This window comes from Liolophura sinensis, chromosome 6 (genome assembly GCF_032854445.1).
Source record: "Liolophura sinensis isolate JHLJ2023 chromosome 6, CUHK_Ljap_v2, whole genome shotgun sequence".
Classification (NCBI taxonomy): Eukaryota; Metazoa; Mollusca; class Polyplacophora; order Chitonida; family Chitonidae; genus Liolophura; species Liolophura sinensis.
In genome coordinates, this window is record NC_088300.1 from 60,204,640 (window position 1) to 60,232,492 (window position 27,853).

General features: G+C 40.1%; 2 protein-coding genes across 2 annotated transcripts; one reads left to right on the forward strand and one right to left on the reverse strand.

The window, feature by feature from the left end:
* Positions 1–1,340: 1,340 nt before the first annotated feature.
* On the reverse strand, positions 1,341–13,832 carry LOC135467404 (solute carrier family 49 member 4 homolog). Its single transcript, XM_064745177.1, has 13 exons — positions 13,725–13,832; positions 12,026–12,441; positions 11,128–11,218; positions 10,619–10,782; positions 9,910–9,973; positions 8,705–8,751; positions 8,477–8,530; positions 6,560–6,689; positions 5,342–5,447; positions 4,862–4,929; positions 3,923–4,041; positions 3,120–3,302; positions 1,341–2,534 (listed from the first exon to the last, which is right to left on the reverse strand). Exons 2-13 carry the CDS (start codon positions 12,336–12,338, stop codon positions 2,407–2,409), a joined length of 1,467 nt encoding a protein of 488 aa, XP_064601247.1. The 5' UTR covers positions 12,339–12,441; positions 13,725–13,832; the 3' UTR covers positions 1,341–2,406.
* Positions 13,833–18,515: 4,683 nt separating this feature from the next.
* On the forward strand, positions 18,516–27,411 carry LOC135469164 (uncharacterized). The gene is made up of 8 exons (XM_064747707.1): positions 18,516–18,611; positions 19,707–19,785; positions 20,303–20,475; positions 22,290–22,503; positions 23,333–23,418; positions 23,699–23,867; positions 25,261–25,473; positions 26,724–27,411. Exons 1-8 carry the CDS (start codon positions 18,570–18,572, stop codon positions 27,047–27,049), a joined length of 1,302 nt encoding a protein of 433 aa, XP_064603777.1. The 5' UTR covers positions 18,516–18,569; the 3' UTR covers positions 27,050–27,411.
* Positions 27,412–27,853: the final 442 nt, after the last annotated feature.

Genomic DNA, 27,853 nt, shown 5'->3' on the forward strand with positions numbered 1-27,853 from the left:
ATCCCCTTCATGCTAAACTCCAAGCGAGCTATAACTACTGAGATATTATCACAATTGCTGTTGGAAGCGTCATAGCGTTCTCTCATCATGTTATAGCCTAGCCCCAGCTGCCGGCGATTATATTTATTTATTTATTTGATTGATGTTTTAAGAATATTCTGAAAAATATTTCACCCATGCGACGGCGGCCAGCATTATGGTGGGAGGAAACAGGGCAGAGCCCGGGAGAAACCCACGACCGTCCGTAGGTTGCTGGAAAACCTTCCAACTTACGCCCGGAGAGGAAGCCAGTATGAGCTGGACTTTAACTCACAGCGAGCACATTGCTTAGAGGCCTCAGGGTCATTACGCTGTGTTAGCGTGCTAATCAACTGAACCACGGAGACCGCCCCCACCCCCCACCCCCACCCCCTCCTGGCGATTATAAGTGACGTCTATTAACTGAGGCAGATTGTCAACCAGGGCCGTATTTCCCCTATTAAATGTGACCATTTGCAAACTCTGAAACGTCGTTGTTCCACAAGTTTTGCTGTCCACCTTTCGTATAGTAATTCTGGGACAAAGAGCCTTTAATCATCTGCTTAAAAAGGACAAAACTTTTTCGACTGCGCACTTGTTACATTCACTCTATCCAGTAAGACATCCATACCATGCAGTGCCCGGTTTTGTTTTGTATCCTATAAAAGTTTCAGCTCATCGTCTTAAATTTTTACCGAATGTTAGCACTAATCATCGCCACATTTGCTAGCTGGTCTTTTGCATAAACCAGGAATCAGGATTCTGTTGGTGGACTAAACAACCCCGAGACCTGGTCCTTTTGCATTGTTTTAAACCCTGACAGAGGGAAACTGTCAGGAGACTGTATTTCGCCGGTTACCATTTGCCAGCTATCACACTGTCGTCTGGTTTTTACGCTCCATGATGTACGTGTTTAATTATATTTGAGTAGCAAGTAATAGAATATAATAACATTGCAAAAAAATTTTTTTTGATTAACATTCAGTTAGCTTGTCTAAAGCTCATCCCATCATGCACCGAAATTTATATCATGATCACAATATGTGTAATACATATTTACAATGAACGAGAAGGTAACACTACAAAAGTGTAAGTAAATTACATGTAGCTTATTTCTTTAGTTGGTTATCTGAAGCTACGAGAACTGGATTCGTACATGCGACCCCATTGGTTACAGCGACACTTTAACCGAGTCAAAACGAGAACGGCTTGGGCTCGAATAAAATTAAGCGGAATAGCTTCTCCATTAGGAAACCACCAGGTTTTATTGAAAGTACATATAAAACTTTGCAAAACTCGTATTTAATATTTCTCCTTGTCCAGAGTTTGCTGAAATCTTCCATAACCATGTGGAGAATATAAGTTACATAAGTAATGAGTTTATTTTAAATATACATGTTATCATCCAAAAAGCGCTATCATTTAGTTTGTGTGTTACATGGTCACAGGGATATTTATGATTAGAAGATCAACTTTTGTCTTTCTGTGTGCTGTCTGGACGTGCAGAGTAGAAAACAGAAATCTTGGAAAAAAATTTTAAGCTACCATATTTACCTATATTATCTCTGCTCGGTTAGATAATATGCACTATAGTTATGTCATGCAAGTAGCTGACCTTTTTCACGAATGTAATGTACGAAAATCTTGGAAGAAAGATCCATACGTGGACAATAATTATGAACAAATTCCTATTCACACAAGCTCTGAAAGAGGCTATGCCGGAGATTTTTGGCCAAAATATCGCAAATCCAATCGAGTTTTAAGAATATTCCTAAAAATGACCTTTCACAAAATATCAGCTCTGTCTGTGCACGTGCATAATGTTCCTAATATGCATAAAGTGTATTGCATTAAAACTTTCAGTTAAACATTATAAATGGTACAGGTGCTAGTCTGAAATTGACTGAAATTCACTAATTTGTTATATTCATGGTGAACGCAGACATTTTGAATTGATTCACGAATATGGATTCCAAAAAGTATATAGGGTCTTTAATCAGTTAAGATTATGCTTCATCAGTTTATCAGTTTCGTGTACGTCCATACTCCAGACATCATCCAATTATGTTGTCCTTGTTGACAACTTTTATAGCGTGTTATCACTAGATGGTACTGACATGCAGTGAAAAAACCAATAACGAAACTTGTGACTACAAGAGTTCAAAAAAAGGTATGCCATCACAGTTCTGTACTATTTTTATTGAGTATTTTTGGATTAAAGCCCTAAGCCTTATTGTAGTCTAAACCTTCATTTGTTCGTCGTATTGTCTTCTTCATCTTTATATTGATAATCGCGGTGCCATTAAAGTTTGTACCCTTGTAACATTTAGCTTCAGTAAAATCCCTCCACGCCAAAAAATCCTCATCCCGAATTTCAGTGTCAAAATGTTAGTGGTCGTTTATGACAGGCCGCGTGTCGTCACGGTCACTTCTCTGGCGATCTGCTTTGTAGACGAAGATGAAAGGGATTCCGAGTACCACAAACGCCAACAATGTCCAATTCATCCACTGTGTACCTGCAAACCCAAAAATGCCATAGTTTTCTTTAGAAGTAAAAGTTCGTCACTGCAACAACTCCAACAAAATCGGACAAGAACTTTTAAAAATGAAAGAGCAACCGCTTTTTTTGGTGACTTATTTCTTAGAAACTTATCCAGTTTTATCTGGTACATGCAGAACTACCAGAAACAAAGATCGGCTCCAAGAATTAATTCTTAGGTGGTGGGTAGATAAACGGTGGGAATCACCAGGTATCTTCAACACGACCAGACTGGTTGTTGTGTTATGCATCTTAGTAAGATACCTGTACTTACCCACGCCAGGTATCTTCAGCACGACCAGACTGGTGATTGTGTTACGTATCCTAGTCAGATACCTCTACTTACCCACACCAGGTATCGTCAGCACGACCAGGGTGGTGATTGTGCTATGTATCCTAGTCAGATATCTGTACTTACCCACACCAGGTATCGTCAGCACGACCAGGCTGGTGATTGTGTTATGTATCCTAGTCAGATACCTGTACTTACCCACACCAGGTATCATCAGCACGACCAGACCGGTGATTACGTTATGTATCCTAATCAGATACCTGTACTTACCCACACCAGGTATCATCAGCACGGCCAAGACAAGACTGGTGATTGTGTTATGTATCATGGTCAGGTATCCACACGTAATGCCCTCCGCCACAGGGTATGCACTCTCACATGCCATCTCCATAAACAGTGGAAAGCTCCCATTGAGACAAAGCCCAACAATAATACAAGAGATGTAAATTTGAACTGTGGAACAGAAAATGTATAAAGCTGTTACCTCTAATTTCAAAGTCTAAATCATGTCGTTTCATATCATGGGTTTGAAAGAGACAAACATTTGGAAGTCCTCACATGCGACTAAGGGATATGGCAAATACCAATGACAATGACAGTGTACTATGACTGGAGGAAAAGTTACGTCTATTATTTATTTATTGTTTTTTTGTAATGTATATTTAACAAATGATTGATTAATTTGATTTATTTGATTGATTTAATTGGTCAAAAATTTTCCACGATGGCGGCCAGTTTTCTGTGGGAGAAAACCCAAGAGTACGGGGTAAACAAGCGACCACTGGCAAGTAACTGGCAATCTCGTGAGATTTATGACATACTGGTGGAGGACTGTTGTCTCTAGTAAACTCTATGATGTCTATGTTTTCAATCAGTGCATGGCTCCTGGCAGGATTTAATTATTTATTTGATTGGTGTTTTACGCAGCTCCAGGCAGGAGGTACTATAAATATTTTATCATTAAGAACTTCCTGTTTCACGGAGTCGAAATAATATGGAAGGCGAAGATTGTATCTTTGCAAAATAAAAAATACGCAATGAAAACAGAAGAGGTGGTTTACCGGGGAGATTACCTGTTGTGAAGGGGATATACCCGACTAACATTAGTGTAAACCAGGTAAGACAGGCTGCGCTAACGAGGTACATGGTCGTCACAAACAGCTTGACGCGTCGGTTAAATATGTCCGAAAACCTGGAAACAATACATTGCAAAGTAGAAAAATACAGACAGCTTAACGTGCAGGTTAAAGATGTCCGAAAACCTGGGAACAATGTATTACAGAGTAGAACAAAACAGGCAGCTTGATCCATCGGTAAAAATGTTCGAAGACAAAATGTCGAAAGGTGCCTTTCTCGCCAAAAGATGGCTTATAGGGATCTGGATCCCGCAAGAGCGGTTTTTCAGAATTTAAAATGTAATTCAAAGATATATATATATATATATAATTCTTTATATATATATATATATATATATATATATATATATATATATAAATTGGGTAAACACATATAAGTGTTATGCCATGAAAGAAATCTATCACAGTATGGATTCTAGTATTATAAAGAACACTCACTATCTGAAGTTTCAAATCAAACCAGGTCAAAAAATTGCTATATGGAAGCCTTCCCCTTTATGCATGTTAAAAAGCAGTTCTGCCCAACACAATCCATAGAGAAGTTCGGGTCCATCTAAATTTACTTATTAATTTGATTGGTGTTTTACGCCGTACTCAAGAATATTTCACTTATACGTCGGCGGTTTGCATTATGGTAACTGGAAACCGGACAGAACCAGGATGACACCCTCGACTATCCGCAGATGTTCGAAGAGGAAGCCAGCATGATCTGAATTTGAACTCGGGGTTCATCCATAGGATATATCGATGTTCATGGAGCTGATACTTGGTGAACAAGAGCGTGAACACTGAAATCTTTATTCACCGCTATATAGCCAGTAATGGAGATGGTGACCTCAGTTTGATTGCCATTATTCATTACTACAGTGATTTTACCTTGCCACTGTTATGCCACCGACACAGCCCGCCACTATCATATAAAACCCTATCCAGCCCGCCTCATCCTGGAAACGAAAATAAGATTTAGAAGGGGTAAATTACAAGTATGAGTATATAACTGTTTTCACCAAAAAGATATAACATTGTCATTATGGAATGAGTGAGTGAGTGAGTGCTTGGGGTTTAACGTCGTACTCAACAATTTTTCAGTCATATGACGACGAAGGAATCATTAGGGTGCATATACGTGTCATTTTGGAATAAAACTAATACATACATCAGCTTTGTGGTAAAAGTACAGCATTTAAACAAGTTAAGAAAAAATTACACATTGTTTTTAAGTTTTTTTTTTCGAAAGAAGTCAGTATGTAATAGTAGGAACTTTTTCTGTGCGTTTACACTTGTGCATGTACAATCTTACCTCTTCGCGACACATTTTAATGACTACCGAGTTTTGGTTATTCCATGAAATGGTACCTGATTAATGCCGACCGCAGAAAGAATGACACCTAGTACTGAGGTCCAGCCTAGAAACACGCCATTCGGAGAGAATGCCGCATTGATCAGCCAGAACTGGGAGGACCTGATAAGAGGAACAGACGTATGGCTATTAGAGTTATCTGCCCCTGGTTGGCACCCTTGTTTTCATTGGCAATGCATGTATTTGTTTATTTGATAGTTCGTTGTTGTTGTTGTTTTTTTCCCACTTTTCCCACATACAATAGCGACCAGTATTACGCATGGGTGAAGGATAACTTGGGTACCTACAGTGAACCATCGACCTTATAAGGTGTTATTGGCACATTCTTATCTGCGACTGAAGTCACATTACATGGTGGCAGACACGTGGTCTCAAGAGAACTTCATGCAACACGACACAAGAGCACCGTCGACCGCTGATTTCCCCAATATCCCGAATACGATGAAAGCAGAGAAGCTGAAAGAATGTGATTGAGCCTGTTGGCTACGTTTCGTGTGACTTAATAGCACATTAACCACTCTGCCACAGCCAGTTCACACCCGTGAAGCATTAACGCATGAACAGACTCATGGTAAGAATATAACATATGCATAGGACGATTCTCCCGGATGACAAGTAATGTGTGACTGCGTCAAAACCTGATACATCCGCTGTTAGAAAATTTGCATGACAAACTGAAGTTTACGTCAAAAAGCACTCAATCAAATCTATTACAGTACATCCCTAACATACACTTGATAAACATGCATACTGAAATAAACAATTTTTTTTTACGAACGCAATTATTTAGTTTTTTCATAAAACGCTAATAGGCCTATTCAAAACAGCAACAATATCAAAAACTTTATTTTCAAGAATTTTGAGGATGTATCGGAATTGGACATGTTTACATGTAAGCTTTCACCGTAGGAATGGTTTAAAACACTGGATTTTGAATTCAATAGATTCATCCAAGTGTCAGCTGAACAGAATTTGACATTATACTTCTTAGCATCACATTTTGATATTAGTCATGAGTCATGCAAAGATAAATACCTGTACTGGTAAAACATGACTTAACGCTCACTTTGTAACAGTCAGCTAATGAATTCATCCAAATGAATTGGATGAACAGAATTTGACTGTATATTGTGTATTTTAATACTGAATTTAATATTCGTAGTCAGGCAAAAATGAATACTGGCAAAACAGGGTTAGCATGGCTTAACACTTACTTTGTAAGGGCCAACAAACCGTCCTTGTATTTCATCCTCTCAGTCGCTGCTGATAGGCTGGGTGCTGTGGGCGGTTTGGCCGGAAAATAAATCAAAGTCATCAGGAACAGGCCCGCAGCGAAGCCAAATTCTGCCAGAATGCACAACGTACGGATATCGAATATGGAAAATTGCATGAATAATATCTGCAGTGAAACAAGCATCATAAGCAATCTTTCTCTCTTTTGGAAAGTCCAAAATGTTTCTTTACTACTTTGTTTCCAGTGTATTAAGGGGTTGGTACTCTAAATTTATTCATTTATACACTGAACCCAGTTAGAGTGTCCGCCTCTAAGAAGGGAGATCCCGGTATCAAGCCCGATTCGGGTCATACCGAAGACTTTAAGTACAGGTACAGGGCTTTCGTGCAGGTACTTGCTGCTGCCTCACTTGGCGCGCAGTATTGCGAGGTTAGAGCAAGGAACATGACTCGTTGGCCAGGTGTCAGTATAATGTTACTGGGTGCAGTGTCATGTCTTCGACATTTAATGGCGGCAGCACTTTGGCGGCATGGACTCGCCTGGCCACAAGGGACACAATGTATGTACACACATCTAATGACTTGTCCCCATATGACTGAAAAATTGCTAAGTACGACGTTAAACACCAAGCATACATACATATGCATACATACCTATATACATGTACATACATATGTATACGGACGGGGGGCCACCGTGGCGCAGTCGGTTAGCGCGCTAGCGCAGCGTAATGACCCAGGAGCCTCTCACCAATGCCGTCGCTGTGAGTTCAAGTCCAGCTCATGCTGGCTTCCTCTCCGGCTGTAAGTGGAAGGTCTGCCAGCAACCTGCGGATGGTCGTGAGTTTTTCCCGGGCTCTGCCCGGTTTCCACCCACCATAATGCTGGCCGCCGTCGTATAAGTGAAGTATTCTTGAGTACTGCGTAAAACACCAATCAAAACAAAAAAAAAAACATATGTATACGGACTTATACGATGGAGCTAAGTTATATAGGAGAAACAGACCGGAGTGTGCATTCGGGTTAAACCATGCATCGACTTACTGACGTGTGACTTACTGACTCGCAAGACATGTTGAAAGACATATAGCCTTAAGGGAACGAAAGACGACCTTATGAGTTCTTTAGACTGATGACAAACAAAACTATCAACAAATCTCCACGAACAATGAGGGCGGGGGAATGTAGAAATTACACGCCCCCTAGCAACGTGCCTGAAGCACAATTAGGTAAAAAGAAAACGTGGTGATATAGCAATTAGACATCACTAGTCTCAGCCCGCACACAGCGCTGCCTCACTGGAATGCTATGCCACACAAGAGACAAGCCGCCCCAGCAGAAATTATACTGACGCACGACCGAACCATTGCTTGATCTATTCCGTGTAAGCCAAACCAGGTAGTTTCAGTACCAACTGAGTCAATTCAGTTTAAAATCTTGTGTGTGCTCAACACTGAGCTGACTCCGGGATGTATCGGATACGAGACAGAAGCTCTATCCAAACTACATCACCGCGGCTGATCCTGTAGTAGACTCCATCAACGTGACTACCGTATATCTTTAGCTACCTCCCGATTCCTGGAGAGTTCTGCTACAGCTATAGATCAATACCACAACCACTAAAGCTTTCACTTCCTGCGTATATATCCTACCTGACCATAAATTTCGTCCATGGCTAATATGTCTGTTTTTCCTGATTATGAGAGTTCTGTTGATTTTAGAAAGGTGTGAATGTTGTAAATTTCAGCAGCGAATATTTTGTGACATTTACTTGCCTCGAAAAGTTCACTTCTGTGGGCGAAATTTTAGGTTATTTAGGGTAAATTGTATAAAAACTAGCACTTGCAAAACGGAAAGCATGAAAGCTTATATGTCATGCGCTCTCTTCTTTAACTTACCAATGAGGTATAACATAAACAGTTCTTTACGCTGCCGTGCAACGTCATAAGGATCTGAAAATTAAACAAATTCAAAAATATGAACTCATACTTCAGAAAAGTTAGAAATTCGCGTTTGATTACATTTTAATAAAATTTTCTCTAAATGCTTTGAAGAATATATTTCAAAGTGTTGTTTTTAATCAATAGAAATTCATTTTAAACGGGCAATATTAATGGTCAACCTACCTGAAGTGTTTGAAACATTGTGTGGTGGAGGTAGTCCTATAGAAAAACTGAAAAACAAGGAAACAGCAGTTAACACAAAACTGATACATTGCTGATACATACGTGTAGGAGAGATGAATAAATTAATCTGACGATCATTCCACCTGGGGTAGATCCCATAACGCTGTTTCTTAGTAAAACCCAAATCTAAAATTGTCACAATGCTTAGTTTTGCTACTTAATGTGAAAATCTTGACACATTTATCCTCAGCACAACATTTATGAGGTTGTCAAAATGGGGCATAAAAATAAGCTCTAAAACCGTATTTTAAATTTTGACTCAAGTCAGAACTGGCTTTGTGGAGTCACCCCCTGATAAACCACCAAATGTGAGACCACAGGTGAATAAGCGGGGGCTGGATTTGAACACACGACCTCATTGGTCAATTTCTAGTATAGCGTGAAATTACACAATCCGTGCTTTATACGATAGGTGAGACGCATTAATTAATTACATGTAGTAAAGAATGACTGAATGAATGAATAATTTGGGCCTAAAACCATATTGGCAGTGAAAGATAACACCATAAAACTGTTCTACTGGACAATGTATATTATTTACTGAAGGCGATTTACAACCTATCGCCTTCAACAGAGTACGGTGTCCAGCAAAAATAATTCCTATTTCCTATATAGAAAAACAAGGTGAAGAAACCTGGAACACCACAGTCACAATGGTCTCGATACGTCGATGACAGTCACTATATACCAGGTCCAGTTTTCTCATTATTTTAAATTTGTTGAGACCCATTGTATACTTCAACCGTGAACGTGAACTGTGTTCGTCATAAAACTTACATACATACTGGTTTGTTCACCTAATAATATACATTGTGCAGTAGAACAGTTTTATAGTGTTATCTGTTATAGTATACTAACCTAGATGTCTGAAAATTTACACTCCTACATACTGGCAGTGTTTCAGCCATGTCTCGGCGATAACATACCGGACCCATAAAGTGGTGCTATGAGTCAAGAAACACAACTTGGAAACTCATTTTATCTGGGAGAAACTGAATCAAAATTACTGCTGTTCACGTGGAATTATACACTGAACTCGATGTTGTAAAGAGAGCTTTCCCTGTACGCCGCTTATAGGCGCTATTTCTGTCTAGGTAATTCTAGCTATACATACACGTATATAGCGATATAGTAGAAAAACATACCTTACATTACTATGTATAGAGTCCGTTAATTTTGTCCAGCGCAGCTGTTTAACGATCAGTGGTCCTGTGACAGTTAAGGAAATCAAGATTAGCGATCGTTTTATAAAAATGTGGAAGCTCTTTGCATACTAGTATGTCTCGTACGACATATCGTCAAACAGAAAAGTGCAGTCATGTCACATGTTTCAAAATCATTGCGTCCATTGCTTTGCCTGCAGCGATTCTAACATCGTTCAAGGGTTCACATGTAGGCTTCTTCAGAATGGTTATCTTCCCTTGTTTAGCAACTCCGTTAGGCTTTGTTTACAGCTTGCCAACCTTTTCTATGCAATATTGAAAGCACAGAAAGAGTTCTTAAGCAGGAAGACCATCCTTTCAGAACATCTGTCTGCCTACTGTTCAATCCTTGTCGGTTCTTTTTTCTTATAACCTGCACTACCTATTTAGCCTACTTGTACATGTGAGCTTGTTCATTTATTTCACTGAGAGTTTTATTGCGCTTTATTGAAGGTTCAGGTTTATGCATGGATAAAGGAAACCTTCTAGATCTATGTGGAGAGGACCTTCCTTCGATATATACAGGACAAACCTCCTGGCGGAAGTCAGCGATTGGACCTTTCTGTTCATGTGGTTAGTAGAATCATAATACTACATGTCAAGCTTGAGCCTTGGCTGAACCATCTTTCAACTTATTTAATAACCTTGTTACCGATTATAAAAGCGAGTCCATCTCCGATATAACAACACATGGAAGCAATAGATGTCGCGGTGGCCCTCTGATTCACCGGAAACCACGTTGCCGATACGAGAGACGCGCCTGCGTACGGAACACATCCGGCGATTCCCAGCAGAATCTGACCCACGTTGTTTAACCTGAAGAGAACTGAAAAGCATTAAAATACCCTGACCCAGGTAATGAATTTTAAATTAAACGTTCGAAATGTATTTACTTATTTCAATGTACCTAATGACAGTGGACACACTCCGTTATTTACATGGAAATATTTAAGTCCATATATCGATAAGCCCAAGTCGATTTAAAGAATGGATTTCTTTGGGCTCAGTAAAAGTGAATAAAAATACAATTTTCCATTCTGTATATACGTCTTAGGACATGCGACAAGTCAACAGAGGACAATAACAGCATACTCTGAAAAATTATGCCAATCTGTTCAGTTTTTCCTGGCCTAAGTTTTAAATATAACTAAAACGCTATACCAAGTAGCAGGTGTGGGCTTCATCGATACCATCCTCAGTCCAGCTCCCAATACCAGGATTCCCATAGACGATACCACTGCCACGCGTAAACCTGTAATCGGTGACGTAAAACACAGGCGATGTATTGCTTACGTCTAATTAAATTCACACGATCTACAACTTGTTGTCGCCGTAACATGACTGAAAAATTGTTAAGCACGACGTAAAATCCCAAGTACATATACATACATACATACATACAACTACTTGTAGCAGTAAATTTTCTACACCTGGAGTTTGTACGATAAGAAACGATACTCAATGTTGTGTCCACTTTCTACCCCTGCACGAAGTTGGTACAATTTCCATGATAAAAACTTTCAACTACTTTTGAAAAAATTTCCCAGAATTAACGAGACAGATGCATGTTTGAATAGGGGTATGCAAGAATTTATTTATTTTATTGATATTTTACGCATTAATCAATAACATTTCACTTATACGACGGCGACTAGTTAGAGATTCTGGGCAAGAAAGACGTTTACAGAATTTGGCATGACAGAAGGAATTGATGTTCCCAACTTTCCACGCGTGACAGAATGTTTTACTATAGGACGGAAATGGATAGTTTAAAACATCAAACATATATCTCCAACCAACCGTGGCAATTTGGTCAAATTTTGTACGGGGAATTACCTCTGGCTGTAGATGACGTTACTTTGCGGCTCAGACAGTAGGCAATTACATGAAACGCTTGAGTAGGCAGTTTCATGAACGATGGCTAAGGACGTCTATTTTACCATCTACAAGCACAGTTTGGCGCATGTTGAGAAAAACTGTACAGATCACTTTACATTGCCGTTAACGCATTTCAATAAGGATTTACATGCATATGTAGGAAAATGACCTTGTCTCTCACCTTTGGTGTCCATGATGTACGACGCCACGAAAATGAACAACCCGTACATGATGTTTCCCCAGTTGATGACCACAGCTAATTCCGTGTTAGACCAGTTGTACACGGCCTTTGCAGACTGGTTTAGAGGTCCCCACGTATTCCACATAATCCCGTCCACAATGCCAGTAAGAGAGAACGCTGCCAAGATGTACCAGCGCCGAGTGTACAGCTTGGTGCTGCTAGAGGACTGTAGGAGCGGTTCAGACTCTCCTTCATCGACTTTGTAGGACTCGCTGTTAAAAATGGAGGATCCTCTTCGGTGTGGGGATCTCATGTTGAAGAATGGGAAGCGACTGTTTTAAGGAAACTTCTGCACCAGATGGTCACAAGCTGAATTCTGTATTAGAGCAACGCTTATTCAGCGCATCTCCGAAAATCTGTGAACAGACATACAATACATAATGTATAACATACCGGGTGATTATATTTAGCGACCCCTCACTCCCTCAAATACTTTTTTAAAGCTGAGTCTCTGCGACTACCAGGCCATTGACCAATCAGCGATTTCGTGTAAACCTGACCACTGTCATATAAAGCGTTAAACACCAATAAAATAAACAAACATTTAACCATATGGAGGCTAGGTACCCAATATTGTCGTATGTCTCAAATTTTAATCTGAATTGTTGCCATCTAGGAACTAAGAACGACAGATTTCGCGTCTACATACATGTATATCAAAGAACTGTACCTTTGCACAAATTGTAGTCGATGCTGTTAAATGGATTACCGTGAACACGTTGTTATTTCAATGCTTTAACCCGTTTTCTGTTGAGTCTTAATGTATGAAAAGCAATCACCCAGACTGATCGAATTCCTAACAGAAAAAAGCACTTATACCCAGATCTGTATCGTAAGCGAGGAATAAACGAGGGGCGTAAGTCCTCAGCTAATTTTGAGTCCATTTACTTTTGCCACAGCAATGCTGAAAGTGCAGATTGAAAGATAATTTATCCAGTATATTCTGAGGGACCTTTTTTTTTTCTTTTCATTCTAAATGTTTTCGACAGCTTTAGACAGATCCTAGTGAATCCCTAGGCCTGTATAGGGGCAACTGCCCCAGCCCATATTAGCAGAAGAGTATTATCCTATCTATTCCTATTTTGTAGTGTAATGTCTTATTTGTCTATTTTGTATATCTAATGTCTATTTTTATATAGGTAGTATTCTACTTTGCATTTCCAGTATATCCTTTTCATAGCCGAACATTGCGTGCAGACATGAGGGAGATAGCTTATGCTATTTAGTGTAATAGATAAAAGTTAAAGATACATAGATTCTGAGTGGTAAGTGAGGGTTTACGTAAATACAATGACTATAGATAAACTGGCTGCCATGTCGGAAAATCCTTTCATTACAAACAAGGTAAGGGTCTGAATTGACAGGGCACAAGTTGACAGCACATAATTAAGGTGATGAATGAAACTGTACTTTGACTGTGGGTAGGCCTAAGTCCAGTTTCCTTCAAACCGACGAAATATCCACACAACACTACATGAACCTTCCACAATGTGTGGTTCAAGCGAAATAGGTCAGCTTGTTTAGCTGTGCAGTGTAGATATAGCCTACAGCTGTACGTGGGGGGTGTAACCGGTGTATTTAGAACTAAATCACAATATCAACATTTTTTCCGTCACAATGGCGTACAGTGTATATTTACCTGAGGCTTAGGGATTATTCAGGTCCCAGTTTCTGTCTGGCATCGTCGCTAGGGGCAGGATGAGTAATCAATAGTGCTATGACGTCTGAGTGTTCAGGTCGGAAACTGCATAGAGCTAGACTGAGTCTGGCGAGAGTATAAACATCACACCGTGATAGACATTATTGGATGCTTATTATAGGCTCTGAACAGGTCTTCTGCCAAGCGCACGGTGATGTCAACAACCTTAAAATATGAGACCGTCTTACTCATATATGTATATCGTTACGGTTTACTGCGCACATGTTCTCTATACTACTTTGTAGTTAGTTTAAAGATACAGAAAACACTAACACAAAGTTTATGTCAGGTGAAAGGCCATTAATAAAGCATTGTCAAGAAAAGTAGTTCGATTTCATTTTTTGTGTGCAGAACTTTATGAACCTAGTAAAATGCATTTGAAACTTGTGATTGTATGGTGGCATTTATAGACCATATTGGGACCAGTGACGTCACATGGGGTTTTTGTTACTTAACACACATAGACTGCAAGATTTCATTGTTCAAAATCTATATAAATATACGGCTAAGAATACATTCACCAAATGAACTTGTAACGATCTATTTCAAGCCAAAAACATGGCCGTCACGTCATTAATATCCTGTGACTTCCAACAGACCACCGTAGGACATCTTGCCCACATTTTTGGAAATTTCGAACAATAGTGTCAACTTTACGTCGGTTACCTTTTTTTGTCCCAGAAAAAAAGGAGAGGCCCAGTAAGGCCCCGGAAGCCTCCGGAAGTCTCTATATCACCTTAGAGACGATTTGCCGTATCTTATATATGCCAATTGAGGTGTTATTGACTATTTAAGTCTGCCTGAAAAATTGAAATAGACGTTTAGCTCAATTGTGGACTCTTTTGCCTGGAGAACCACGGGTCAACAAAGAACATTGAAACAATTTATCCAGAATTCAACGTTAAATTTAGGCATATCGGAGAGAGGTTGGTGTAGATTGACTAACACAAGCATTTAACTCGTATAGAGAGAATCGGTGGAAAGAAGTATCCATGTTTTTACTGGGCCTTGGTGGTAAACTTGCCCGACTATTCGCGCTGGCTTCCTTTCGATTGAAATCAATGTCATTTACATGTATACATACACGTTTTAATGAGGCCTTTGGTTCAGAAAAAGGCGTGCGTCTGGTTTAGGGGAATTGTCGGTAACGCGCCAAAGTCGGTGGTTACCACGGTTACCTATCTTTCGTTCACTGATGAGTCTTGCAACCTGTCCTAAGTGAAATGATCTTGAAATGAGGATAAACGGTAATGAAATAAATAACTCAGCACCGATGAGTGCATATATTGTATAAATATGTTAATTATTCTGCGTTTTGGGCTGAATAGAGCTGCAACGTCATCGCATTAAAACACAGTCACTAAATTAGAAAAAAAATTGTGTTTGGAGACAAATGAGTCCACTTTTTTATCATATTACACTGTAGACGACTTGCTCTTCCATGGGAGAAGTGTATATATTAATATATGCTACTTCTATAGGTGTACTGAAAGTTAAAACAAGCAAACCTACATAAACCTATGTAATTTTGGCACATTATCAGTTTGGAAAAACAGGTATATATAGCTTCGTGACAGTATATCATGTGATCTGGAAAAGCAAAATCTTTGGCATGAACGTTTGTGCTTCAAAAACCGCCTACCCTAAGTAACTCCCATAGAAAGAAAAGAAAACAATAAAATGAACTATATGTCAAACTCCATGAAAAATGTCCATGTGGTTGGATTTCTTTTAAAGATTACTTTGAGCAGAGCAAAAGGCATTAGAAAAATTGCATTCTAGACGTATACATTAGACACAATAGGTGCCAGTGCACAGCACGTTTCTGTCATGTAAATATATTTGTTCAAAACTACATAAAGCATATATAAATGCGTTGTTATACCGATCCTCATTGCAAACTACTTTTAGGAAAGAAAACCGATCCTGACGTCATTTACTCCCATAAGCCACCATATAAACCAATAATTGAAATACATTTTACTCGGGTCTATATTGCTAGACGACGAAGTTGCAGATGCCGTAAAAAAAGGAATATATCGACCGTTGAACTCTACGAAGTTTTTCAGGCGTCTCAATTTCAATCGACTGATGTGTCCCATCTAAGGGAGCTAACTCATAAACATATATAAATATGTAGGCCCAAGGACGGAAAAAACATGTAGACCCCATATTAATAGCAATGTGCACTGGGAAAATTGCAGTTACCATGTTTAGTTTACCGAGGAAATATGTTTGCAATAGTGTGATGTTCTGTTCGGCGAAGGGGCCTGTTTGTGTTACAACTATATGTAATTTCCGGAACCTGAAAAGTGGGGGGCCAAAAGATATGCTGACCCCCCAAAACCCCCACCCCCACTCCCCACCGGTTCCTACGCCCCTGACCTACATGCACTCTAAGGACTCCTTCGTCGTCATATCGTTAAAAAATTGTACGGCGTTAAACCCTAAGCACTCACTCACTTACTTAGATAGCCTACCAGCTGCATTGTAGAATGTATGCTTTGCACGTTAATCTCGTACTTTGATATCCCTGTTGACACAGCCTGACATGCACTTCAGACTGATAACATGCATGTAGAGATATGGCCTAATAAATACGCCCCTAAACGACTCAGGGGACATTCCTTCACGTGAGGTTGTGCAATACGTGTACATGTATCGATGGCGAAGCTGTTCACTTGAAGAAAAAAACACGCGTTCAAGATTTCGACGCATGCGGGTGTCTGTAATTATCGGTTTCATAAAGCCCTTTTCTATAGCCTCTTTTATGTGAGATCACATGTTCTGTTACAAACCTTGCCGAGTTGCTCTCCACCTTACAGTATGTATATAGGTGTACTTACGTCGCACTTAATATTTTTTCAGTCATATGACAGCGAGGAGTCAATAAGTGTGTGTACATACATTATGTCTTCTTCTAGCAGGGCGAGTCCATACCGCCAAAGTGCTGCCGTCACTGAAGTATCATGACGAGGGCACCAGACATGACACACCACCAAGTCACATTATACTGACACCGCACCAACAACTTGTGTTTCCTTGCTCTACTCTGTCAGTGCCGAGTGCTAGGGAAGGCAGCAACAGATACCATTTTTAAAGTCTTTGGTATGACGCGACCGGGGTTTAATCCCAGATCTCCCGATTTCGAGGTGGACGCTCTAACCACTAAGCCACTGAAGCGGTACACCTTACAGTAAAAGACCTGTTAAGAAATATCCTTGTTCGAGATAGAATTACAAATAATTGAATGAATTATTCATACATAGAATTACAAATAATTGAATGAATTATTCATATAAAAACAAATTCCAACCCTAAAATAATCACATCTGATCAGTAATTGAAATATATCCCGGATATGGGGCAAATGTTTATAAAAGTATGTAAATAAATCTAAATTTTGATATTGCGTTGACTTTCAAACGTAGCTGCTCATCAAAACTTGCAAAGGTTCGTGAATGCTAGTGATTTTGACATTCAAACATTACTGTTAATTATGTCGAACTGATGACTGCTGCAGACATTTGCACAAAAGTTAAACTTAGAGTTTGTACCTAGAGTTATTGGTTGCATTTCGAATATAACGAAGATATATGTTATCATCAGGAACATGCAGGAATCTGGAAATTGCATGAAAAATTACTTCCTGTAATATTGATGCTGGTAGGTGAATTAGTCAAAATGCTCCTTATTGATGAAAACTTCTTTGCTTACCGGCACCAACTGTGACCTATCGATAACTGTTTTAACATCTATGTCAAACTAAGCACAAACAACGTAAATGGCAAACTTTATGTAGACGGAAATTAATAACAGAGTTCAGCATACAACGACATTGGCAATAAATCAAACGGTGGTTGTTGTTTGTCGTTAGTTTGATGTAGATCTTACAATCGTTATCGAAACGACACCTGTGATAAAAATATTTACTTATTTGTTTGATTGATTGGTATTTTACGCCGTACTCCAGTACATTTCACGTGTACAACGGCGGCCAGCACTAGGGTAGGAGGAAACCGGGCAGAGCCCCGGGGAAACCCATAACCATCCGCAGGTGATAAAAAGAATTTGTCATCCATAAGTGATACATTGACTTGTTCCGTAAAGGTGACCATATTTTACAGGAAAAGCGTCACCGAGAATGAGGTTTTGTATACCTACGTGAACCTGTGCTTGTACAACACATTGTCAGTAACAGTGTTAATCTTAACTGTTTTCAATGGGAAGGTGCGATGAATACTAAATTGCAGATGATGTGATCAATTTTCACCGGGCTGCTTATTATCGAAGGCTCAGTATCGATCTCCATGGAAGTTCAATGGGATTGGTGAATTCTGAAACCGGATCACCTGGCGATCTCTAGGGACAAGCTGTCAGACGAGTTGTGGTTAGATTTATGTTGTTTGTATTACAATAACGACACGGTTTAAATCTCATTATCCACCATGGCTACACTTTTTACCTCTAATTACAATATCATCGTCATGTTTCAACCAACGAGAAGTTTTCTCGGGTAAATAGCGTTAAGGAGGATGGGGGTCAAATACAGTAAGAGAAAATCGTCGCTGATTTGCTTATAGTACTTCAACAGACGTTTAGTGTAGCAGTAGAGTAGATGGATTGTGTATCCCGCTGATCGCTGCTGTGCGCCTGCGCATTATATTCGTAACTGGTTTCTGCCGTTTCAACGAATAGACGCTCGACTGTGGTGAAATAGTTAATACATAAACAGACTAAGAGCTAAAACATACTAAGAAGAGTTGACTTAATTCCTAACTAGAAATGGCACAGTGGGAGACTTGGAAATTACTGATGAGGATTTTGGTGAGATTCTTTCATTTACTAATTACGAAAATCATGAATTCTGCTGACATTAATTGTAAACGTGGCAAAGTATGAAGTATCAAGAAGCGTGTGTGATTTCTGATCACAGTTTAGAATTACTCGTAGTCCCGGCCAGAATTCAATAGTATAAAGTTTCTCTCCATTATTTTCACCCCGTGGGGCCTCCGAGGTTAAAGAATAGGACCTCAATCATCTAGTGTCGGGTTAACGGAATAGATCACTCTCAATTAAAACTATAATTATGAGGACACGACTCCCAAAAGAGTACCTTTCAGGTGATGTCAAATATGACATCTGGTCTGCTTTGTGGATTGTGTTTATACGACACTTGTCGCTTGTAGTACATTCCTGTACAAACAGTGATGTGTGTTCTCACATTGGAACATTTTTCCATATGTCACTTGCAACCACTGGCCTCGTTGATGCCACGACCTCGCTCTACAAAGCGTACTTAAATTTATGACGGGCGCAACTGTCAGGGCAACGTATCACATGGGTCTGTTTTTACGACCATCACGCTTACACAAATTTGCGCAGGTTTTGTTGAACCAGCCCCAGTAAATCTCTCTGTTGCATGGTGAGGTAACACGTATTACTTTGTAACCCGGCCTCTAGTCGATTTACCTTGCCAATAACCCGTCGAATAAGTCAATTTACTTTTCCAACGGAGTACGGTTTAAAGATTTATAAAGACATTTATCAGTTCAACCTTTACATGTGTGGTTCCAGTTTAGAGGCTAGATTAGCGTATGTATATATTGTCATGTATTGATGTACAGCAATAACATATTCTATTGGTTATGTATACATGTATGCTTATCACCAATGCAGTCGCTGTTAGTCCCATTCCAGCTCATGCTGGCTTCCTCTCCGGACGTACGTGGGGAGGTCTGCAGCAACCTGCGGATGGTCGTGGGTTCCCCCCGGGCTCTGCCCAATTTCCACCCTCCATAATACTGGCCGCCGTAGTATAAGTGAAATATTATTGAGTGTGACGTAAAACACCAATGAAATAAATAAATAAATGTATATGGATACTGCGATCTTTTTATATGACTGTTGTTCTTCCTTCAGGTTCTGGCATCCTGTATCCAGTACAGTACAGAATCCGTGTCTCTGAGTTTTGATTACACGGGAATGATACTTCCTTGGGGTAAACGTTTTAAGTAGTTAAAGTCGACAAAATTGTTATTTTAAACTTTCGATATTATTTGTATTTGTTCTCCATTACGTGTAATGAGTTTCATGTACAAGTGTTTCCCCAACTCCTGCCATTTTGTTCTTTGCATTATTAAAACTTTGATTCATGGAGAATCTCATTAAATGTCTACTGCGGAAAGAAATTTTGCTTAAAGGATACCTAACAGCAACAACACATTTTCCAGCTTTTTCTTTGGTGGGTAAAAATGGCTTCAAAGTACAGTTTTCTTAAGGCAGGTATAAAAATAAAATTGGTAGCAAAATTCCGAAGCATAATTTTCTTGATTTGACAATTTTCTTGAAACATAATCTTTGTTTTAGAGTTCCTATTCATGTATCCTTTAGCAAAGTAACCACGTAATCGAGCAGATGTCATTCAGGAACAAGCGGTTTGCCAAGATGGGAAATGCGTATCTATTTATTTATTTCTATACGTCGTCCGAAACTTTGTTTATTGGTTTTAATTTCAGAGTTTAGAAACCGTTGCACTCTATTAGGAGGTCAGGTAATCTTAAATGATACATGTTATTATAATGCCCTGAGTCCCCTTCCTTATGAGGCTGCCGAGGTCTATTGCGCAGCTGACGATGCCTATCTGTTGTCTGTCGCTACGGTAGAGGAAAAGGAACATCTGACGACTTATGTAAGTATCACAGCCAATGATATTGTGTGCACGCCTGCTAATAAGGGCAGTTTAGGAATTATATCCCCTTTCATACTTGCACGTAAACAGGCTTAGTACATTTCTACATAATAAGCTTTACGAGCTTATATTTACAGGCATAACGTCTTGTAACTTCAATCTGTGACCGGAAATGGATTTCACGTGATTCATTTCTTGACCCGAAATCCTTACATTCAGGCGATAAATACCTTGTACCTGTTTACAGGTTTGATTTAGTTAAGTGTTTATAATCACGCGGCCACATTACGGTAAGCCTGGGCATCAACGTTATCAGTGATGTGTGTGGACATTTTGGTCATCAATTTTACACGACGAGGGAATAATTTCCTTTTCTCACGCATAGCTTCCTGTGGAGTGAGATCAAGAATAGGACAACTCCCCTGGGCCCGTGGGGTCAATAAGCCTACCCCGTCAGAATTAACACCTTTGTGGTCAAGCAACGGTCCATATCATATTCCATAGCCTGGCTATGGAACTGTCAGTCAGTCGATAACGTATTGCTTGCAGTCACGCACCTATTTCTTGGCTAACAATCGGTGTTTGTTCATACAGAATTTGAGAATAAGAAAATTGATTGTCATCACCGACCTTCCATCAGGCTTTTCTATAGATTACAATCAAGCAGTGGTATCGTTGTGTGTCCAAAGTGTGCCTAATGATAAATGTATAAAGCAAACGTGATTATGGTTTATGTTAAAAATACAAAACGTGGTGTCTGTTTGTGTTGAAACCAAACATATTTTTGATTTAGGTTAAAACCAAAATGCGCTGTTGGTTTATACTAATTGTTCATACTATTGAAGTTATATTACTATTATACTAGTTGTTTTATGTTAAAATCAACACGCGTTGTTGGTTTCAGATGAAACCAAAACATGATGCTGGTTTATGTTATAAGGAAAACAAGTTGATGGTTTGTGTTATAAGAAAACGTTTTGTTGGTTTATGTTAAAGCTTGTTTTTTTTTTTAAACTTGTTTTTGGTTTATTTTATAACCAACATGGGTTGATGGTTTATATTAAAAACAACACGTACTCTTGGTTTATGTTAAAAGCAAAATGTGTTGTTGATTTATATTAAAAGTAACCCGTAGTACTGGTTTAAGTTAAACCGTGTGTCGTTGATCATGATGAGCGAAGTTAACCACACACTGGTTTTTAGGCATACGTGTGTATATGTACAGCAAGACTTTCGGGTAAATGTAATCCAATCTTAAAAAGATCATCTTAATAATTCTGATTTCGGTTAGAATTATATGGATATTAGTTCTCACCAAAAACGGAAGTACGTTGGGCATATGGTGTTAAAGTCTTTTAGGCTGGAGGAAACACCTAATGTTCCGTAATAAACGATATCATGTATAGTGCACGGGAAAAGTTCGTGCACTGAAAGGTTTACTTCATGATCTATGACATTGTCCACGGAGAAGCATCGTCAGCTTCTTGTATGCAGATCTGACTAATTCCATTGACATTTCAGAGAAACTGAAATAGAAAAGAATAATTTTGAATGTGATCTCAAAACAAATCTCTACCTTTTTACGGATAAAACGGACTTTTCATCCGTTCAGCGTAATGAAACAAATAAAACACTTGTGCCCTATTGAATATACATCTGAAACGAGAGGGAGTAAAACTTCTATATTTTTGCCAGATATTCAGCTGGTTGTTTATGAAGTGCGGAATTTGTTTTTAGCAAGCATGCCGAGGTTTCAAGAAACCTTTCACAAATTATACCCCAGCACTATAGCACATTTCCGATGCACCTTGCAGGGGTTCCTGGGCGCCGACACTTGGCTGGGGCTGAATAGTCTCGTAAACGATGAACTATCCTGGACAGATGGATTTTCCTCGATCTTAGACTCTGACGTCATGACAGTTTCCGATTACAACCCCTCGGTGGAGAACTGCTCACTCTACAGTGGCGGTCTGCTCACCTCTGCCAACTGTCTGCAGCCTCACCAAGTTGTTTGCAAACTTAAACACTGTGAGTACAAGCTCATTAAGAATGCGTTAAGGGATATACGTAGAATTATAGCTACGATAAATCTGGATTATACTTACGGAAAAGGGTAACAGGAATTCAGACGGGTCCCTCCATGATATAAAATTTCATGGCATATATAGAGAGTAAAACCAGAGCAGTGATGACAGCGTGATAGCTGACAAATGGTCGCACATATTTGCTGGTGAAATCTGGTCATTTGTCAATTGCCTTGGTCAGAAAACAGTTTTGCAAGATGAAAGCCATCGGACACTCATTTGACGTACGCGTTATTCTATGGAAGCTGGATGAGGACATCTCGCCCCGCGGGTCGCGACATGCCGTACAAGGACGGAGCAAATCGCGCGCGAATGGGGCCATTCTCGAGGAGCGTGCCGCAGACCCCAGGCCGTGATTTGCGGGACGAGGGCACAAAGACGGCCACCGCTGGCGCGCGAACGGTACAGTCCTCGCCCAATCGTATCGCGGCCCGTGCGCGATTTGGACCGTCCTCGTGTTACGGGCCGCAATCCGCCGACCGATGGGCGAGATGTCCTCATCCAGGTTCGGATCCAGGATCGAATTCTGCTCTCATCGGATCGATTGCAGCTGTCGTCGGATTGGCTTGGGTGGTTTTCTCCGATTTTTTTCCAGAAACAAATTATTCTGTGAAAATTCTTAAGAAAAAAAGTGAGTATTGTATGGTTAGACGGAGAGCAAAGATGTATCCAAAAAAACAGATCAGTGCATGCTAGTTATCATGACTTTCCCTATAAACACAAGTATGTATGAATGGAGAAATCTGGTTAAAGGCTCATTCTTTGCGTTTCAGTTTTTAAGTGTTATCCCGGTTGGGCATACGAGGAACAGACGGACAAATGTTACAGGATCTTTGGGACCAGTTCCGATCCCGTTACCGTAATTATCGCACTTTAATCTTTGTAAATTCTTTATAAACGTGATGTTATTTATTTGTTAGCCAGGAAGTGTGGAATTTACTGATTAGTCTCTTCACTTTTTGTCATGCACCCTGTAGGCACTTTACTGTAAGAACTTTTGCCGGAATGTCTTCTTGTTTTCAAGTATGGAGTTAACTTGCACTGATATCCCAATAAAGAGTAAAGGTGTTATCTGCCGAAGTGATCAGTGTTTTAATGATTTTAAATAACCCTAATATAACTTCTTTACAACTTTGCAGTCTGTTCTTGAACCAAAAAACGTCGATGATGCGAAGGCCGTGTGCAAAAAGTACCCAGAAGGCCATTTGGTCTCTTCGTTTGCCGGTTCCTTCTTCGTCAGCTGGCACCCCTTCTGGTCCTTCCTGGGGAGCGATTTCGAAGCATGGATTGGCGCTTACTATAACAATTGTGAGCAACACTGTATTCAGTAAATTGCATAGATACAGTACATTGGTTGGGTTGTTAACGCAAACCGACTGGCCGTTTTAGGTCATAACGCCTCACGTTCAAATCCGCCTTCGGCCTGTGGCCTTAAGTCAGGGGGGTTGTTAGGATCCAGAGGCCCGCGGGCTCTGAACGTGGCTGTTTCCCAAACCCATAATCCGCATCGCCCTCATATACGGGAACTGTATTTCAGCCTGTCGAAGAGAAGTGATTAAGTGAATATATAAAAATTATATATAGAGTTATATAGAGTTTAACATTTAGATTGCGTATCTCTATGACGTATGTCCAAATGTCCTGTAAGCAAAACATCAGCCTAGAAACCAATAATGTCACATCCACCCATAATGTGAAAAATTCTCGACTATGGGTTAAGCAACAATGAAATTAAAATAAATAAACATCGCGATGTTCAGTACGATTACATGTCATGTGCACGTGAGAAAAAATTCAGCACGTGAAAGCATGGTATTTAGTGCAAGTCTTGTGCCGTATTTTGATTCGGTCTCCTCTTTTCTATCCCTCTAAACAATACCACGAATATGTTGACCTTTCTTTGGCAATTGTTTATTTTTTTTAAAAAAATATTGAAAGCTTGCTTTATTTCATTCATGCGAGTCTCAATATTACCTAACTTATGTCTCTTTATACACGTAAGTATTAAATTATTACTACAGTGTGAAAAAGGTACACATTTCAACTTGTTCTGGTGACTAATTAAAGGAGAAGAAAATTTAAATATCAATCAAATACCATTGAAAAGAGTATGCTTTTCCTCGCATGTGCATGCCATAAAAATTCTAATATGTACCTCAGATTGATAAATTATAAATAAAGTCAGCACCAAAATCCGCTGTGGGCGACTCCATTTTGCCTAAGAAATAATCCTGAAATCTTCTGCGTTAGGAGGAGAATTGCCGTCGGAAACCACCGAAATGCAGTTCGTATATTTCCGGAAGAGCTCTTCTTTCCATAAGGTAGCGAACAGTACAGTTCGTTTTCCACTTGACGATCGGGAAACCGGAATGGTGGACGTGGGTTTTGAGTTTACATGAACAAGCCGGCAGTTTTAACGACTCTCAATGGCTGAGAGGCAACACATACCCAGCATAAATTACGGGATGTTAAAGATGGAGGATGTGATGGACTCAGCGATTTATGCCAGCTTTGCCGTTTTTTTTTGTAAGGTGGGGAAACATGGCAAAATTATGCAGCAGGTACTACCAGATAGAAAAAAATGTGCTCTTTTCAGCCTATAGTGTCGTGCTTTTAAGTTTTCTTCTTTAAGATTTATTGTATTTTTTTAGCGTGGTCTTATTAAATTACTCATAATTACCTTCCTGTTCGCTCTCCACAGTGTCCCCAACTGGCTTTGTGGATGACGATGGAGCCATCTTGTCTCTGGAGGTCGGTTGGTTGAGTGACAAAGACCAGGTTGACAGGTACAACTGTACTTACTACAACAAGACAGCGGCGGGATCAATCCTCCAGACCCGTCTGTACCCGGGGGAGGGAGATGACTGCTACACCGTTGTCAGACCCTTCATGTGTGAGATAGGAGCCCATGATGGTAAGACTGGTTGTTCTTTGGTCAGTAGACCTATCAAGTTCATGATCTGCAAATGTGTGGGCTAATACGGTTGATATATGGTTTAGTGGCCTCCGTGGCAGAGGGGTTTAGCTCGCCAGCAGGGCGCAGTGACCCAGGAGCCTCTCACCAATGCGGACGCTGTGAGTTTAACACCAGTTCATGCTGGCTTCCTCTCCGATTGTCGTGGGTTCTCCCCGGGCTATGCCCTATTTCCTCCGACCATAATACTGGCCGCCGTCCTATAAGTGAAATATTTTTGAGTTCGGCGTAAAACACCAGTCAGAAAAATAAATACGTATGGTTTACATGGTTTTTCCATTTTGAGTTGATTTAAGTCCATACAAGAAGGCACATTTGTACTGTTTCCGAAAGTAAGCTTATCGGGGTTGATACAACGTCATTTCCGGTTACATTGCATGTGGCGGCAAGAGGCGAGGTGACATTGCAGCGTTCTACCACATCTGTTCTTTTGAAGAATATACCTTGAACAATTTTCAACCAATGAAGTTCATAATTACATGGTGACTAATCAACCATGGCCGCTGTCGACCATACTGGATGCGAACTGTTTTCAACAAATGAATTTCATATTTACACAGTGTCTCGAGGTCAATGAGAGGATCGTTGGGAGTGATTTTCGTAATAATCAAGGCTGCTATCGGCGATCTTGGATTTATTAGCCGTGACGGCTGCCCTTATGAACAATTTATTTATTTATTTCATTAGTGTTTTACGCTTTACTCAAGAATATTTCACTTATACGATGGCGGCAAGCATTATGGTGGGAGGAAATCGGACACGACCCGGCGGGAACACACGACCATCCGCAAGTTGCTGTCAGACCTTCTAACGTATGGCAGGAGAGGAAGCCAGCATGAAATGGAACTCACAGGGACCGCATTGGTGAGAGGCTCCTGGGCCACCGCGCCGCACTGGAGTGCTTATCCCCTCATCCACGGGGGATCCCCCAGCACCCTCTCCATACTTACGGTTGGGGTGGGTTTAATTTTCTGTGTCTACTCTAGTTTGGCTGTTGTCAGCCCTCTTGAATTTCCTGGCAACACCTTTCTTTATAAGAGATTAGTACATATTGAGAATGGCAATTTCTCTTGTGATAACAAAATAGCGGAGACTCAGCTAGAGCTCGTTAGCATTATGATTTTTCATTCCCCTTCTAAATTTGTTTATTGTACCTCAACCATTAACACTTTAATATTCACTTTTCCCAGCAATCTACCCCGGCCAACCTGAAGTAGAGGAACCGCAGGTCGACAACAACAACAACACTAAGGTCCGTACACAGCTTTTCGAGCTGGCAGAGGATCGAAGGCTTGTGGACAAGTGGCTGACCAACGTGACCGCTCACAGCCGCACGGAGTGTGCCATGTACTGCATGAGCCACAATTCTTGCCTCTCTTTCAACTTCTACTTCCGACCGGAGGAAGGATCTCTGCACTTGTGCGAGTTGAACACCGAGGCCGTGGATAACGAAGCTCTTACACCTTTCGCCGGTTACTTCTACGGCTGGAAAATCACCCAGATTTATAGAAAATAGAAACAAATCAACTGCAAGGCGTCAAAGATTTTATCTTGAAGAAAAGGGGAAACATTCTATTATTATCGTTATTTCATTGTAAAGATAACAGTAGTTTTGACAGTATTTTAAAAACGACTGCCACGTAAATATAGTGGCGAGATTCGATTGTAAACTCATTTTGAGGGAGCATAAATTTAAGTGGAAATTTACATTCAATATTCAGGCTATTCGTCGCACCATATCAGTTACATTTGAGGCGGTTTGCCTATAACATAAGGGTAATACATCTTAAAATTTTTACTGTAAACATTTCCGTGGCATTTAATGAAATACTTTGTGCAGAGGAAAACGAACTACACTCAGTAAAATAACCCTCTATGTGAACCAACATGGAGTATTTGTTGCTTTATTTAATTCTAATTGGTACCTAACTGGTGCTAGAGGGCGTGTAAGTTGCTACTAAGTGTAAGCACTTAAATCTACAGTACGATTGGAGGTTTTCTAACTATAACTCTGTCGTCGTATTAGACGCCATAGAGTGAGTGAGTGAGTGCTTGGGGTTTAACGTCGTACTTAACAATTTTTCAGTCATATAAAGGCGAAGGAATCCCTAGAGTGTATGTAATGTGCCTCCTTGTACGGAATTCCATCGCTCTTTTATCTTGTGCAGCTTCACTGAGACGCCTTACCGAAGGCAAGTAAGGCGCCCCGCCGGAGCCATTATACTGATACGGGTCAACCAGTCGTTGCACTATCCCCTTTATTCTGAACGCCAAACGAAGAAGTTACAACTTCCTCTTTGAAGGACCCCATAGAGAGGTT